At 47.3% G+C, this 16,425-nt stretch overlaps 1 protein-coding gene across 1 annotated transcript in view; it reads left to right on the top strand.

Moving 5' to 3' along the window:
* The window catches only part of COL6A3 (collagen type VI alpha 3 chain), a 52,374-nt gene extending 37,434 nt beyond the window's left edge, over positions 1 to 14,940 (top strand). The window contains exons 28-46 of the mRNA XM_065750972.1: positions 271 to 333; positions 684 to 734; positions 854 to 889; positions 993 to 1,055; positions 1,173 to 1,235; positions 1,368 to 1,400; positions 1,504 to 1,540; positions 1,652 to 1,663; positions 1,810 to 2,303; positions 2,909 to 3,008; positions 3,507 to 4,205; positions 4,659 to 4,761; positions 4,860 to 5,140; positions 6,208 to 6,468; positions 8,230 to 8,304; positions 10,766 to 10,945; positions 11,058 to 11,111; positions 13,674 to 13,844; positions 14,001 to 14,940. Coding sequence (XP_065607044.1) covers positions 271 to 333; positions 684 to 734; positions 854 to 889; positions 993 to 1,055; positions 1,173 to 1,235; positions 1,368 to 1,400; positions 1,504 to 1,540; positions 1,652 to 1,663; positions 1,810 to 2,303; positions 2,909 to 3,008; positions 3,507 to 4,205; positions 4,659 to 4,761; positions 4,860 to 5,140; positions 6,208 to 6,468; positions 8,230 to 8,304; positions 10,766 to 10,945; positions 11,058 to 11,111; positions 13,674 to 13,844; positions 14,001 to 14,041 — 2,817 coding nt within the window. The 3' untranslated portion in view covers positions 14,042 to 14,940. The remainder of the gene's footprint in view (positions 1 to 270; positions 334 to 683; positions 735 to 853; positions 890 to 992; positions 1,056 to 1,172; positions 1,236 to 1,367; positions 1,401 to 1,503; positions 1,541 to 1,651; positions 1,664 to 1,809; positions 2,304 to 2,908; positions 3,009 to 3,506; positions 4,206 to 4,658; positions 4,762 to 4,859; positions 5,141 to 6,207; positions 6,469 to 8,229; positions 8,305 to 10,765; positions 10,946 to 11,057; positions 11,112 to 13,673; positions 13,845 to 14,000) is intronic.
* The last annotated feature ends 1,485 nt before the right edge of the window (positions 14,941 to 16,425 follow it).

The raw sequence follows: 16,425 nt of genomic DNA, 5'->3' as shown, positions 1-16,425 counted from the left end.
CAGGTCCACGCTCTGGATGCTTACTAGGCTCTCATTTCACTGAACAGGCAAACGTAGATTCCCAAATCATTTCCCAGGCAGATTATCAGCTGGATCTCTCTGTACCCTCTGTGTGTAGTACTTTCGTAGCATTGCTGGCCACATAGGTCCACACAACTTTCTGCTGCAAAAAACAATAGTTTGTACAAGAAACCAGTGGTGGTGGGGTGGGGAAGGCTTATACTTGCCTGGAGTTTCAGCACATGCTTAAGCAGCTGCTCCTGTCTTCAGGGCGAGCCTGGAAATCCTGGACCCAAGGGACCAAATGGACAGCAAGGCCCACGAGGAGAGATGGTAAGCATGGTCATGAGCCAGCTACAGACCTTCACAGAACACAGTTCAGCTTGCCTTTGGACTTTACACTCTACAAAGAGCAAGACAAGAGGTGGAAATCAGCCTCATGCCTTCCTCCAGCATAAGTGTCATTTTACACCTTGTATATGCATGCTAAGCATACTTTAACTCTTGCTTGTCATTTTAGCATCACTTTTTTGTACTATTTTTCTAAAAGCAAATTTCTTCTGTAGAAAGGCCTTTCCAGGGCCTGTGGCATTGATGTTTTTCTCTGTCAATGTCACAGGACCTATGAGTTTAAGATATTCAAGTATGACTGAATATTAATGCCATTTGCTTTCCCATTTTAGGGTGATGATGGACGAGATGGAATTGGTGGCCCAGGTCCTAAAGGCAGAAAGGTAGGTATATGCTCAACACAACCATCCTCCATCATTTGAATTTGTTGTTAAGTGATCCTGTTTCTGTAGATGGATATTTTCTAAAACCCCATTTTCAAACAAAACTTTGTTTCTTTCAGGGAGAACGTGGCTTCGTAGGCTACGCAGGACCCAAGGTACAATGCAGACCATGAACTGCGTGTTCATTTTCCAAGCAATGTAGACGTGACCTGAGGATCTGTAGATTGAGAGTTACCATTTCTATTTGTCCCCATCCAGGGTGAGCCTGGTGACCGTGGTGGTGCTGGAGGCCCCGGACCTAAAGGAAACAGAGGCCGGAGAGTGAGTCTTACCCCTGTGCAAAAGTGACCCAGAAGATGTGCACATCTTCTCTAAGGGTTGAATCATGCTCCTGGGGGTCCTCTGGCAGACTTTCTCAGAGAAGACATCTCTTCCTAGGGAGACGCTGGAAATCCTGGGACACCTGGTCAGAAAGGAGAGATTGGATACCCTGGACCATCTGTAAGTCTTCATTGCCCCCAAAGAGCCTCCTCATTGCCTCTCTGAGAAACATAACAGTACCTAAGTGTGCCAGGGGTTGAAAAATATGCCTACTAAAATTACATATTGCTCTCTTTATTTTTTAATTAACAGGGACTTAAAGGTGATAAAGGACAATCCATCGGTGTAAGTGAACCATCATTTCTGCCTTCTTTTGAGATATTCTATTGCTGGCTGTGCCACATATTTGTTTTCCCTTTCTAACTCTCCCTTATTCTATTTCCTAAAGCAATGTGCTCTTGTGCAGAACATCAAAGATAAGTGCCGTGAGTATCTCAGTGCTTTGCTAATCCCCCATTTCTACCCCTTGTATGCCATTCACATCACATGGATGGCATTGACTGAAATGCTTTTTTTCCCCCTTATCTTTCCCACAGCTTGCTGCTATGGTAAGTTACCTTCAGTCCTTTACATCCTGACGTGATCATGTCCAAGAACTGTTGCTTTCCCAGTGTGGAATGAATGACTGATGTGGCCCCTTGCACCCTGACAACTGTCTGGGGCACAACTCATCTCCAACATGTATTTTTGGCAGGTCCCAAGGAGTGCCCTGTCTTCCCAACCGAGCTGGCCTTCGCTATTGACACCTCCTCAGGTGTTGGGAGGGATGTCTTCAACAGGATGAAGCAAACTGTGCTCAGAGTGGTCAGCAACTTAACCATTGCTGAGAGCAACTGCCCTCGTGGTGCCCGCGTGGCCTTGGTCACCTACAACAATGAAGTCACCACAGAGATCCGCTTTGCTGATGCCAGGAAGAAATCAAGCCTTCTCCAGCAGATCCAAAACTTCCAGGCAACCCTGACCACAAAGCCACGCAGCCTGGAGACTGCCATGTCCTTTGTGGCCAGGAATACCTTCAAGCGTGCCCGAAGTGGGTTCCTCATGAGGAAGGTGGCTGTCTTTTTCAGCAACGGGGAGACAAGAGCCTCCCCACAGCTCAACGATGCCGTGCTGAAGCTCTATGATGCTGGGGTCATTCCTGTGTTCCTCACCAGCAGACAGGATGCAGTTCTCGAAAGAGCTCTGGAGGTTGGGGCTGTTCACCCTTTCTTTCCTTCCCTGCTCCTGACCTCAGTCCAGTTCACTGGGAGATTGACGGCATATTTCTCTTGGCTCTTACAGCTGCTGGTTGGCTTCTGTAGGCCTTTCAAGAGCTTAGCACTGTGAAGCAGTGTGACTATTAGAGAAATCTGAGAGGCATACTGCAAAACTCTAGCTACGTTATGATGATTCAGTTGTTTCTCAGACCGTGGCTCACTGTGGTATGGAAAAGATTGCTTCCATAGCGAGAAAGACAGAAAGTCTAAGTGTGGGACGGTGGAATTATGGTAGCATCCTTAGTAGAGGGAGAGCTGAGGTATACAGCAGAGAAAAAGAAGAAAAACAAGAGCCCTAGCTGAGCATGTTGGTTCAAGTGCCTGACCCTTTTTGAGGAATTCATCTAAAGTAGTCCAACCAATTGACATGGAGTGTATTAGTCTCCTCCAGATGGGATACACCAAAACCAGCATGTTGTGTAGGGAATCCCTTGGAATCGGCCATGAGGTTGCCTTCCCCTACTTTCCAGTGAAAATAGCAGGAGGGAACAATGTTAACTAATGTCTTTTTTTTTTTTCTGCTTTGCATCTAACCAGATCAACAACACAGCAGTTGGACACGCAATTGTTCTTCCAACCAGTGGCAGCCAGCTGAATGACACTATCCGGAGGCTCTTGACTTGTCACATTTGTCTGGGTAAAGTATCCACGTTCCCATCTAGATTGTGCCAGATCATTCTGCTTGCACAGAAGTTGGTTCTCAGTGGTATAGAAGGGAAGGCCAGCTAGGAGTCAGGCCTTTTGCTGCTGAAGACAAGGGATCCTTATTCTCAGGTTGAGTGAAAAACATTGACATTGTGAATAGGGCTCGCTGCTCGTTAGGGGCGTTCTTCAAGTTGTAAATGGAAGCTCTGTTTTTGACCTGATCCCATTTTGACATCCCAAATACCAATATCTCAGTGCTCTAAAGTACAGCCATCTGTCATTTACAGTTGAGAGCTTCAGGAGTCTCTTTGGGCAGAGAAGTGCATGAAAAATACTAATTAAATGTGTTTTGGGGATGAAATTTCTTTGTTAACAAGTAATGGACCACTGAACGTCTGTATCTTAGTAGCACTTTAAGAGACTTTTAACAGCAACAAGGGAAGGCTATCTTCAGTCCCTCCATGTGAAATCTGCTGTATTTCTGCCCTAGATGTGTGTGAACCTGATCCTGTCTGTGGTTACGGCAGTCAAAGACCTGTATTCAGAGACAGAAGGGCAGCCCCGACAGATGTAGACACTGACATAGCCTTCATCATGGATAGCTCAGAGTCCACCACACCTCTGCAGTTCAATGAGATGAAGAAGTACATTTCCCACCTCATAAGCAACATGGAAATCAGCTCCGAGCCAAAAATATCTCAGCACCATGCAAGAGTGGCAGTTCTCCAGCAAGCTCCTTATGAACATGAAACCAACTCAAGCTTCCCACCAGTAAAAACAGAGTTTTCACTAACAGACTATGGATCCAAAGAGAAGATCATTAAGTACTTACACAACCAAATGACCCAGCTCTATGGCACGATGGCTATGGGAAGTGCAGTTGAACACACGGTGGCTCACGTTTTTGAAAGCGCACCAAACCCTCGGGATCTCAAAGTCATAGTTCTCATGATAACTGGAAAAATGAGAAAACAAGAACTTGAGTACTTGCAGGAGGCTGTGACTGATGCAAAATGCAAAGGATACTTGTTTGTTATCTTGGGCATTGGCAAGAATGTGGACGTCAAGAATATCTACAGCCTAGCTAGCGAGCCAAATGATGTGTTCTTTAAATTGGTCTCTAAACCCGGGGAGCTTCATGAAGAGCCCTTACTACGCTTTGCAAGACTGCTGCCATCTTTTATCAGAAGTAAGTATTACATCCTGCAGCCAGCGTGGAAGGGGCAGCACCTGACCTTACATGCACACATCTTTCCTGACAAATGAATGTTTAGTTTTCCCTCATTCTGACTTTTCCAGCCACTGCTTATGAGGATCCTGGGAACCTCTCAGTAAAATACTAGAAGTGTGGTTGGAAGTGCTTTGCTATGAGAATGCTGTTTATATGTGACAGACCAAAACATACCAAAACAAAGCCATCTAGTATCTCGCATTTACTGCTCTCTGCATATTGGAATAACAAGTCTCTCCACCCAGGATGCTGCACTGATCACACTAAACATCAAAAGATAGTTCATAGCTCTTAATGAGACCAAGCAAAGAGGAGAGCTTTTTTAATCAAGAAGAAATACACATAACAGTGTTGGTAGGTAACAGCCACCCTCAACACCACTGTTTAATGCCTGCCTCTCTCCGTCTGTAGGTGACTTTGCTTTCTACCTACCTCCAGAAATAAGGAAACAGTGCAAGTGGATGCAGAGTGACCAAACACCCAAGAGCCCTGGGCAAACTGGACAAAAAACAGCGTAAGTAGCTCCTCCAGACCAAAATTCTGCTTCTATAGTATTTGGGAAAACAATAAATATGACAAATGGACGTAATGAACTGCTTCTTGCTCTGATAGATATATGGCTCCCAATGCAACCATATCCCAAACCATAAGCACCACCACCACGCTAAGAACAACCATCAAGCCTGCTGCAAGCACCAGTGCCCACGCCAAGACCACCACTGCCAGCACCACAGCCCAGACCAGAACCACAGAGAGGCCTACAGAGAGCACTACTGTCCAGGTGAACGCCACAATACAGAACCAAGGAAGCACCACCACCAGCACCAAAGCCACCAGCCGCACCACAGCGAGCACCACAGCTGCAGCAGCAAGCAGTAGGAGAAGACAAGGTGGTATGTGAAAGGCTGTCCCCGTGCCTCGTGTCGCTTGCTTGTCTGATTTTGTGCTGTAGTGAGGTAGTGGCTTTTCTTCCTTGCCAAGAGAGTAGTCCTAATGGGAAATGTCACTAGGAAGCCAAGTTTTGCGCCTGCAGAAAGACATTTTTGGGTGCAAAACCGGAAAATTGAACTGGTTTCTCCTCAGAAGGAGTGGTAAGGCAGTGGCACAGGCCACTGTGGGAAGCGGTGGAGTCACCATCCCTAGAGATGCTGCAGAACCATGAGGATGCGTCACTGGGAGATGTGAACCCACCCCCCACCATGCCCATTGACCACAGTTGGACTTGGGAATCTTAGAGGTCTCCAATTTTAACAACTCTAATCTAAGACTGGGACAAGCCACTACCTGCTACCCAGCCCAGTAACATGGTGGCAGAGCTTGTCTCTTTCCAGCATGGCCCATTTGCTTTCAGTGTTTTTATCCCCCAGCTAAGTTTTGCTATTTGTGGTGATTCATACGAGGTTGTTTGAGTTCTCTGTCAGCTAATATAAATAGTTGAAGTTCATTCATCACTGAATCAGTGTGGAGGCCTCCTTAGGAATGATAAAGCTCTTCCATATGAGTGCAGTTCACGTAAAGAAGCCTTCCCACGTGCTCCTGCAGGGAGTTGCAGGCAGCTCTGCACAAGATGAACCAGTAACAAAGAACATCTGTTAAAAGCAGAGCCAGTTGATGAACACATCTCCATGTAAAAACAGCTTTTGCAAAGTCAATGCTTTCATCTGCTTTCAGGGAACGAGCTTTTCTGGGTATTTCTTGTTCCACTGTTGCTTCCAAGTAGTGTTAAGGCCCCTTCCAATGCTCCTCCATAGCAGGAAAACCTTTCCCTAACCGTTTCTGTGACTTCCTTAAGGTTATGTTAGGTCTGAGGCAAGCTTTGCTTTAAGATCCTCACCCAGGCCATGAAAAAGAAAGCCTCCCTGAAGCATGCTGAGAACCAAGATGCCCCAAGTAGATATTCAGCTTTCTTTGAGACCTTCCCTCTCCAGATCCTCTCTCAGTTTTTCCTCCCAAATCACAGCAAAGATGAATGACATCCAGATCATGGACATCACCGAGAACAGTGCCAGACTACGCTGGGCCAGCCCCGAGCCACACAACGCCTATGTATTTGACCTTGCCATCACCTTAGCACACGACCACTCTCTTGTGCTGAAGCAAAATGTAACCGGCACCGAACGTGTCATTGGGGGCCTCAGAAGTGGACAGAAATACCTCGTCTTCATTACTGGCTACCTGAAATCCCAGCCCAAAGTAACCTACACGGGGACGTTCAGCACAAGTAAGTAACTCTTGATGAAAACACACCAGTGTTCATTATCATTTTTTCCCCCTCTCAAATTTAAGACAACAGACACAAAATACAGAAAAAAAACATATAAGGAAGGGGAAAAAAAAACAAAAACAATCAGTACAAATGGTCCCAGCCCTGGCAATGCTCAGTTGCATCACCTCCCAGGTGTACCCTCTGTCCCAGCAGCCAAGATCCACTGCTGTGTGTTTCTTAGGCAAACGTAAAATGACACTTCAGAGGTGTTAAACTGTTCCAGATTGTGGGAGAATTAAAGCCAGTCCCAGAGGGGTGTTTGTCTTATTGTGAGTGCTGAAGGCTTCGCACAATGGGTCCTGCTAGGGCCCAGACAACATTGCAGTAATCAATAACAAGAGCCAAACAGGGTTAACAGAGTTAATTCAGACTGCCCTGATAGCAAAATAAGGAAGAAAAGCTGTTTCTCTGAGGATAATATTCACTGTCTATCTGCTTCACATACTACAACATCCAAATAAAGCATATAGAAGGGATTAAATAGCAAATTTGGTCTTTTGAGGATCAAGCTCCACGTGCACAGATCACACGTAAAAATCACCAAACCCTTTGGCATGGCCAAAAATTGCTCCATAAGAGAAAGCCAACTTTTTCTCTTAAGTAGCTTGGCACAGAGGCACCTTGGCTGGCTGCTGTGGCAAAGCTTGCACTGGTGCCATCAGTGCTGCCTCTGGCTGTTCTGGCACTTTAGAGCCTCCTCCAGTGCCCACAAAGAGCCTTTATTTGGACTTCAGCGGGTTTGGATCAGGTCTGAAGTCTCTTACCTTCACCAGCAATAAAAGTGACCACAGAAACGTCAGGAAAACAATTTGTAGAAGTAACATTTGCACGTGTTGACTTAGATCCTCAGTGCCTTAATTTCCTGTAGAAATCTCAAATGGGAACAAACTGGGTAGGCAGCAGTGATACCACCTACAGGACCTTAACACCAGGCAGCACTGTCCCTCTCACTCAAATCCATTTGAGACATTTCCCTGCACCAAAGGGAAATGAATCCATCGGTTCTTGTGGCTGCAGCCCTCCGACCCTGGGGAAGGAGCATGATGCAACATGAAACAGTCTCCTTTCTAAGGCAAGGGATTTCTCCCCCCCCTCAGTGCCCGAGTCCCCAGAGAGCTGTGAGGCTGTGATGTGGAGAATGTGGTCATAGCATCACTGAAGCCCTTTGTGCAGTGCTCAGACAATCTTTGAAGACTGCAGGGGAGCAGAAGATTCATCACAGCCTCTTTGCTCCCTTGGAGAACGTTGCCTTATTCCACCCTCTCTAAGCCTAGAGGAGCAAAGTTCAAGGCCACATCAGCTCCTCCAGAGCCACTGCCCCATCCCATGCTGTGAGGAGAGTGGTGGCCACCGGGAGCTGGTTGAGTCCCCATAGCCACCACTACAGAAAAGCCCAACCGTGCAGCACTGCTGCTAAGTGAGGAGAGCAACACAAAGCATCCTGGCGCGGGCAGGCAGTCATGGATGGATTACTCATTGTGTCAGCTGCATCCAATAAACATTTCTGAAATCTATGTGCTAAAATAAACAGATCCAGGCCTGATTCCTGCAACCTGTGTGTCCCCTGATCCCTCTGCTGGAATTGTGGCCAGTGGGTTTGTTTAGCTTTGGCTCACCAGCACGGCCAGCCCTGCTCCTGTGGGTGGTGGGGATCCCCAAGGGTTTTGCTGCAGGACATGGTTGCCCTTGGCTGACTGCTCTTTCTGTCTTCCCCAGAGACCCCAGCTCAGCCCAAGGTGGCCCTGGCCAACATGATGCTCAACACTGAGCCGCTGGAAGGGCCTGAAGATGGTGAGTATCGGTACCGGTGGGAGAGATGGGCTGGGGGAGCTCTGAGAAGGAGCCCCATGAAAAAGAAAGCTGCAGAGCTCTTGGAGCAGGTCCAGAGGAAGGCTGTGAAAACACTCAGGCCAGGCTGAATGTGGAGCTAGGCAGCCTGATACAACGGTGGCAACCCTGTGCACGGCAGAGCTTGTTGGAACTGGGTGTTTTTTTTAAGGTCCTTTCCACTTTAAGCCATTCTGTAAAGATCCTGACTACTGGCATCAGTCTTCCCCCTTGCCCTCTCCCATAACATGGGCTTCTTCAGAGCAAGCATAGTCCTGCTAGAAACAAGAGGTCAAAGTCTAACTAGAACCAAAGTCTAACTAAAACCACTGTGATCTTTGCAAGAAACTCAGACCAGACCTGATTTCTACAATGGAGCTCAGAGATGAGCTAGAGCCCAAGTGCTGAGCACTCCCCAGAGACACACTGCACCCCATAATCTACCTGGTGCACGTAGACATAGCTGTAGGCGTCAAACATCAAATCACTTGGTCACTCCCTCTCTCCTGGATTGCCACAAAGAACAGATCCTGACTCCTTGGTTTAGCACAGCGCTCAACAAGGGCTTGACCCATAGCCAAGGATTGCAGCCAGCAGCAAACGCTTGCTTAAATTTAGCTGATTGACAGCTTCCCAGCTGCCCTCCCCATTTCTCTACCATCAGTGGCTTATCACAGTAAACCACTAACAAGCAAGCTGTCAGATCCCACTCTGCTGATAATCACATTAGCATTAGAAACCCATAATCACTGCAGCTGTTAAAGTGTTGCCTCATCGAGTTTGCTGACATCAGGCTTGCTGCATCAGTCCTATAATACAGTCACATTTTAAGTGCTGGGCTGTAAACTCTTCTACTGGAAGGACTGTGGCCTTCATCAAGCTGCCACAAGCACCAACTGTGGATCTGACATCCCAAAAGTCATCCCCATATAAGTACTCTTGATTTTTTTTTTAGTTTTATAAACCTCTCACTCACTGAGTCATTTTCTTCACCAGGATCTTGAGGAGAATGGGGAGAAGGGTGTTAGGCTCAACAATCAGCAGGTAGAGGTCGAGGGTGGCCTTTCCCAGCTGGTAGAGGTCTCAAGGAACATCTTACCTGTGTCTTGATGCATGTCCCATCAATGCTGTGGAGCTCTGAATGGCTTCTCCTGCTGCATCTGCAAAGTGCCTCCCATGCATTCTCACTGGCCAGGCCCCCTCCTGGCTAGTCCCCTCCCTCAAGGTGACATGAACCCACACTCTGCTTAACCCTTCTCCTGCCAGCCCTTTGGTGACAAGGTGTAGTGCTGTGCAGGTACGTCTGGATGTGCTGTGTGCTCTGCACATCAGCACACACCTCTGAATCCCAGTTGTTTTCATCAGCAAGCTCCCCTACCCAAGGATTTATGGCATCCGTCTGTCAGGGGAAAGCCTTTTCTGCCAGATGCCTCCAAGGATGCTGCTGCTAATCTGAAGCTTTTCAGAGCAGGCTGAAGATGTTAAACAGAGCACAGCACTGGGGGCAGGTTGTTTAACTGAGTCTTTCCTAGTTCTCTGCACAACGGGAGAGATCCATACATAAATCTTTCCACAAAGCTTGGAAGAAGCCCCAAATTGTGCTGCCCTTATATAGGCAAGGCAGCCGCTGTCACTGATGGCCCTTATTAATAGAAACTCAGGGATTTAGATCAGAGTTATCATTTCTGTAGAGGAAAAAATACCTACGTTTAAATCCTCATCAAGCACTGAAGTCAACCAGGTGTGGCTTGTCATTAAAGGTAAATGAAACATGCTTAAGAATTAAAGTTACTGCCAAGGCAAAGACCTCTGGAAACAGACAGCAGTATGAAGGCCCAATCCTATTGTAAGGTTAACACAATAAATAATGCCAAATAGCATATAGCCAAGGTATTTTAAAGATGGTATAGTTAGCCAAAATAAAGGGAAAAATGCTCACCTGTGTCCTAGACTCACAATAGGAAACTCCAAAGGAGCAATCTCCACCAAGAGATCCTTCCCCAGTGCTGGTCAGCCCTTAAATGAGGTCTGGGAGAGGTGGAGCCAGACTCCACCCCTTCTGATTACACAGGTGCATTGTGTTCACCTGTGCTCCTGCAGCTGACTCAGTGCTCACCTCAGGTGATCCATCAGTGGTTCAACAGTTCCCATACGCCTGCCCAGGCCACCCAGCACAGGGATGTGGGGTTGGAATGGGCTGAGTTGGTGTTTAGTGAGAGGGAGAATGAGGAAATGTCACCTGCAGAAGTATGACCCACCTGCATGGTCTGATCTGACCCTCTTGGCTTCCAGAGTTTTTAAGTGCTTTGGGTTTCATTCATTTTATTTTTTATTTATTTTTCCCGTTCCTGAATCTCTTTTCTTTCCTTTTTTCAGCTTTTAACCCTTTTGGGATCATTTAACCTTTGCACCTTTTGATATGCAGATTTGGCAGACCCTTGCTTGCTGGACTTTGACATGGGCATGCAGTGCAAGGACTATCAGGTTGTGTGGTTCTTTGACTACAAACACAAGATCTGCAGCCAGGGTTGGTATGGTGGCTGCGGTGGTAATGCCAATAGATTTGAGACTGAAGCTGAGTGCAATAGCAAATGCTTGAAGCCATGTAAGTACCACATGGGGGTTAATCCTTTCACTTTTTATCAACGTTTCAAATAACGTTTGGCTCAGAGAGAAAAAGTCATTTAAACACCAAACCCACATGCTTTTTCCTCCAGCAGCAGCTGAGAAAGCCATGCAGCAGCCACCCCTTGAGAAAAGATTATCGCCGGGTAACACACCAAAAGGTTTATCATAAAATAAAGCACATCCATCGTTCACATTCACCATGTCATGGCATGCACCCATGCTTTTCCACTGCGAGATCATCGAGCAGAAAAGACTTGGTTTGCATTTGCCCCGTGCCTCACCATCTGCTTTGCATGAGCGAGTCACCTGCATGCCTGGTCTCACCCCAGAAGGTGCTGTTTCAAGACCTGGGAAGAAAGTAGTGACTTGCAGCCACCTGTGTTAGTGAAGCAGAGGAAACCTGACCCCTAAAAAGCCTTTCTATCACGGCAGCCTCCCCTCCTCACAATCTTTTGGGGCCCTTTGCAAAGAAAGGGGAGAAAGATGGGAGCAAAGCGAGCTCTGATGCTGAGCCTGGGGACCTGTGTAGAAACCAATGGCTTGAGCTGGGAGCAGGATTTCACCCTCACAGAGAGGGGAAGCCTTGCTGGTGTGTAGTTCCCTAGAGCAACGCGTGTTTCTGCTAACCCCATCCCAAAGCCTAGCCCCTTCCGCTCATCATCACATGCCTTGGTGATGTTTCCAGCAACTGTTGTTCAGCTTAGATTGATATTTCATGAACTTGGCACCATCCTGCCCTGGGCAGATAGTCAAGAAAAGCAACGGAGGGGCCCTGGAGGGATGCTCACATCTCTGCCCCGCTCCACAAGGGTCCCCCCCTGCTCTGTTCATTGCTTTCTCTCAATTCTCTTTTAGTTTTCTGCAAAACAGTATGCTGTGGAAAAAGAAGTACAGGAGCGTGCCCACAGCTCAGCTTTTAAGATGCTGGGCATTGGGGTCAGGCTCTTGTTTCAGCCCATAGCAAGGGGAGAAATGCCTCAGTTCCTCAAAACCTAGGGCTCTTTGGGTGCTCCGCATCCATCTCAGTAATTAATGCTTCCTTTCCCTTTAATTACTGCAATTTATAGGTCTATTCTTTTTTTATTATTATTATTTTTTACCATGACAAAATTAAATGTGCACCTAAGGCTCAGATGCATTTTCTCTAAGGGAGAACATACGTGGAGCCAGATGGTACTGAAGGCCCATTTTAGCCCCTTAGCTCTTTGAAAGCTTTGGATAAGGCTGGGTTGTTCTACCAGGGGGAGGTCTCAGCCCAAATGCCATCCCGTAGTTTGGATGGAACAACGGAAAGATGGGGTATGATGACATCCCATAGTGCTCTGAGTGTGGCACCAGCCCACACAGTATGAACACTGCGGCTGGTGAACGAAGGTCACCCTTCAAGGGAATTTTCAGCTAACGCACTGCAGCAGCTTTCCCAAAGCCAGCCCTGAAATCAGATCTGCCTCCAACTCCACTGTTGAGTTTCCCTGTCTGTAAGCTGACCCTGAAAGCTCCTGCTGCCACCAAAGAGGACAACACAGGATCCCTCCTGCGGGCTGAGTGATGGCTGGCTGGATTCATGAAGGGGTGTGCAGGGTTTGGAGCAGAGTCATTCCAACATTGGGCAGTGATCTGCTCAGCTCCACGCCTGCAGCGCACCAAAGAGAGAGAAAATGCAATTAGAAGGAGCAAACAGGGAGAGTTTGGGCAGGGTGCTGCCCATCCCCGGGCTCTGATGGACAGGGGATCCATGATTTCTCCCTTTTCCCATCCCACTGGCTGCAGCATTCCTACGCCCTGGGCAGCTGCCAGCACCAGCCACAATTTCCTTTAAAGCAAACCTGCCACCAGCACTTTCTTATTTTCTAGGATTTGCTGCCAGACCTACTTTCTAGTCAGGATTTCAGGGATAATACTCTGCATCCTTCTTCCCATCAACATTTTGAAAGGGTTTAGCATGCATTTTCTCTCATCGAACTCCCAAACGACTCGCTTGGAATTATACCCTTCCCTTAATTCGCCCTTTATTTCCACTAATTCATCCTTTATTTCTATATTCTTCTCTATTCTCCTTGTGGATACACGGGAACTGTTTCGGGTAAGGACAGTACTTTGATTTCTAGCACCCCGTCCACAGCATCTTACAAAGGGTATGATCCCAAGACAAATTTTAACACGTCCAGGTACTTTGGTGTTTTGCTGCCCACTTTTCCAGCAAGAGAAGCGGGATGCCATGGTGCAGCAGCTCTGGCAGCGTCTTCATGCAGAGTATTTCCCTTCTGGGGGAAAGACACTGCTTTTAATGGGAAAATGATGGCAAAAATGCTTTCTCCCTTCAGACCCCGTTCTGACACCCGCCAACTCATTTCCTAGAAATCTAGAGGATCTGCAGACAATTGCTGCCATGTGGCACACGTCCTTCTCTCTGCCTTTACTCCAGCTCAGCATCGTGCTGCAGATGCACACCAGCAACACAGCTGATGGCTTGGAAGAGCAGGGTTGGCATCCTCTTGGGCTCAGTGCTGGGCAAAGACCTTCTCTTTGTCAACATGGAGACAGGGTTCAGCCACAGGAGACCAGGCAGCATCGGTCTTGCATTCACTGCAACTGGTTCTGTTCACTGGCATTTCTCTACCATGCACGTGTCTTGAGAGAGCCTGTGTTTAGCCCAAGACCCCAGACCTCTGGCTGACCCTTCCTTCTCCTGCTTTTCTCTGCAGTCATGGACATCTGCCTGCTGCCGAAGGACGAGGGGCCTTGCAGGAACTTCGTGCTGAAGTGGTACTACGACCAGAACACCAAGAGCTGCGCCAGGTTCTGGTACGGCGGCTGCGGAGGCAACGAGAACAGATTCAACACACAGAAAGAATGTGAAAAAGCCTGCAGCCCCGGTAAGCACCCACACGTGGCACCACAACACCCTGGGGCTGCAGGTGGATGGAGGGTGCTACGGGCTCTGCAGCAAGACCAGTCAGTATTCAGCCCCACTTGCCCTCCCTCACTGTCCCACGCAGTAACCTCACGTATTTTCTCCTCCTCCACCTCAGGTAACATCAGCCCTGGCGTGGTGACGACGATAGGAACATAGAGCCAGCAACCTGCCAACACATACCTCTGAGACAGCCAGGAGCATCAACCGTCGCCACCTTACCCCAAATAGAAGCTAAGGGTATAGACTACCTTGCACTGTACTATTTCATGCTTTTAACTTCCAAAGCAAACCTTGGAGGAAGGGTTTTGCCGCGTGACCTATCAATATGGTGCTAAACTGTTTGTGGACTGAGAGCTACGTGTGTCCAGGATATATTGTATAGCTTCAACATTACAAAATATTTACCTAATTGCAGATTGTTATTGTGTCTGAACACGTCTCTAAATTACCCTTTCTTTCCAATTCCGGCAGCCTGCCTACCTAAGGCAGCGTAAAAATTAGCAAAAAAAAAAGAAATTACAATAAAATAATAAAACAAAACAAAAATAATCTTCATGTTTTCACTGCAACTGTTACATGCTTGCTTTTATCGTTTTCATAACTGAGCATAACTGCACATGGAAAGCCTTTGTGTAAGGGAGTAGTTAACTCTGATAAATAAGTGGTTTGATTTTCCATTCTTCCCTTTTTTATTTTATTTTTTTATTTTTTTGGTTTTTTTTTTCTCCTTTTGCTGGATTAGATTTCAAACTAGATCTCTTGTATGCATTTGTAACATATGTGGCCAACCAAACGAGCAAAGAAAAAGGAAGCAAAGTTTCTGAATGCAAATGCACTGCTGGGACCAAGGCCTCAGTTAATGAATCTTTAAATTGTGGTGTAGAATGTCTCTGGCATTCTTCTCATGTTGTATGTTTTATAAAACACAAAGCAAAGCAATTTGGGGCGAGGCGGGTGGGTGGGAGGGGGAGTTTTATTTTTATTGTGGATTCTGTGTCAGGAAGTCTATACAAAGAACTTTTAAATAAAGTCTAATGGAGGTTTTGAGAAACTCATGCTTTCGTCCCTCTGTTTTTAAACATCACCATGGGCATCAGTGGGGTGAGTTTGGTTTGGAAACCATTTATTTGGAAGGAAATCCCAGTGGCCATAAGAGGGAGGATGGTTGTAGTATGGACATCCAAGGGAACATCACTGAGTCACATGGTGACCTGGGGCTTTCTAGCTTGGGAAAGGTGGTAATCAGGATGTCCCAGGAGACAGTCATGAAATCTCCTGGAGGACACTGATCTGAGCAACCTAGTCTCAGCTGGCCTTGGTTTGAAAAGTGTTGGACCTGAGATGTGTGGAGGTCCCTCCCACCCTACTCAACTTAATGACACTACGTGCATTTGCTGCCTGTGGCCATGACTGTTTTTACTCTGACCTTTATTTGAGCTCACTCAAGGTAGCTAAAATTTGTCCAAAGACAAAGTAAAGGTTTGCATGAAGTGGATGAATACCCAGGAATACTGGTCAGACAAAACAACCACCAGCAGCCTGGGAAGGTGGATCCTCCAAAGCCAGCTGGGTCATTTGAAGCTAATCCAGAAAACACTCTGCAAAACCTGGCAAGAGCAGCACAAATCAGATGAGAGGTTCCTGGAGAAAGCCAAGGAGGAGCCCTCCTCTTATAACCATAGGGAACTGGGACGAGACGATCTGTAAGGTTTCTTCCATTCCATGAAAATCCTTCATGGAGAGAGATAAGAGAGCCTGCTGACTGCTTTGGCTTCAGCTCCTGGTGACTCAAAGTGCCATGCATGCTTGTCTGTACTCTCTGGTCAGCTTTGGCCCCATTCTCTTGCCCTTTCCCAGCTTGCTCTCTGCAGCTTGCATTACACTTGCTGCATCTTGCCCTATGCTTTCACTTAAAATTACAGAGGCTGCAATGAGCTCTGACACACCCTGTATGGAGAATGCAGAAAAAAGGGCATCGTGATGCAATTACCAGCTCAGGATTTGCTCCTTCCTCTGCCAGGTTGCCCCTTGCCAGCGCAGCAATCAATGCTACGAGCTTCTCATAAAATGAGGAGCTTCACGAGTTGGAAGGGATCCAGAAGGATCTTTGAGTCCAACTCAAAGACTGTGTGTGCAGTGCTGCCTATGAGTACAAGAGGCTCACCTTGACATTTTTGGGAGCGTAGGCTTCGTGGCAAAGAGAACATATAGGACTGGAGGTCTGCCCCAGGCTTTGTCCCCATGAGGACTGGCACATTTAGGTGTTCCTGTGCCACTCACTGCTCACAAGGCAGCCCAGCTCGTGACATTTCCCATCAGTACCAAGCTGTGGCTGGGGATGCTGCTTCAGCTGGGCATATGCTGAGCCCTGGCAGCCACGCTTGGGAAGCTGTGCTATTTATTTGGCACCCTCTGCGAGCACATTGCAAGGGCTCCATCAGAGAAGGAGGGGACAGGGAATTGACTTTTTATTGCACTTCTTAATATCATTGTTCCTCATAATGCCTGCACTCAGCTGTAGCTGCCTGGAGGGCAGAGCA

Source organism: Cyrtonyx montezumae, unplaced genomic scaffold (assembly GCF_038088225.1).
Source record: "Cyrtonyx montezumae isolate F1298 unplaced genomic scaffold, pur_monq_1.0 scaffold_7, whole genome shotgun sequence".
Classification (NCBI taxonomy): Eukaryota; Metazoa; Chordata; class Aves; order Galliformes; family Odontophoridae; genus Cyrtonyx; species Cyrtonyx montezumae.
Note: the sequence above shows the minus strand (reverse complement) of the source record. Positions and strands in the feature narration are given on the sequence as shown.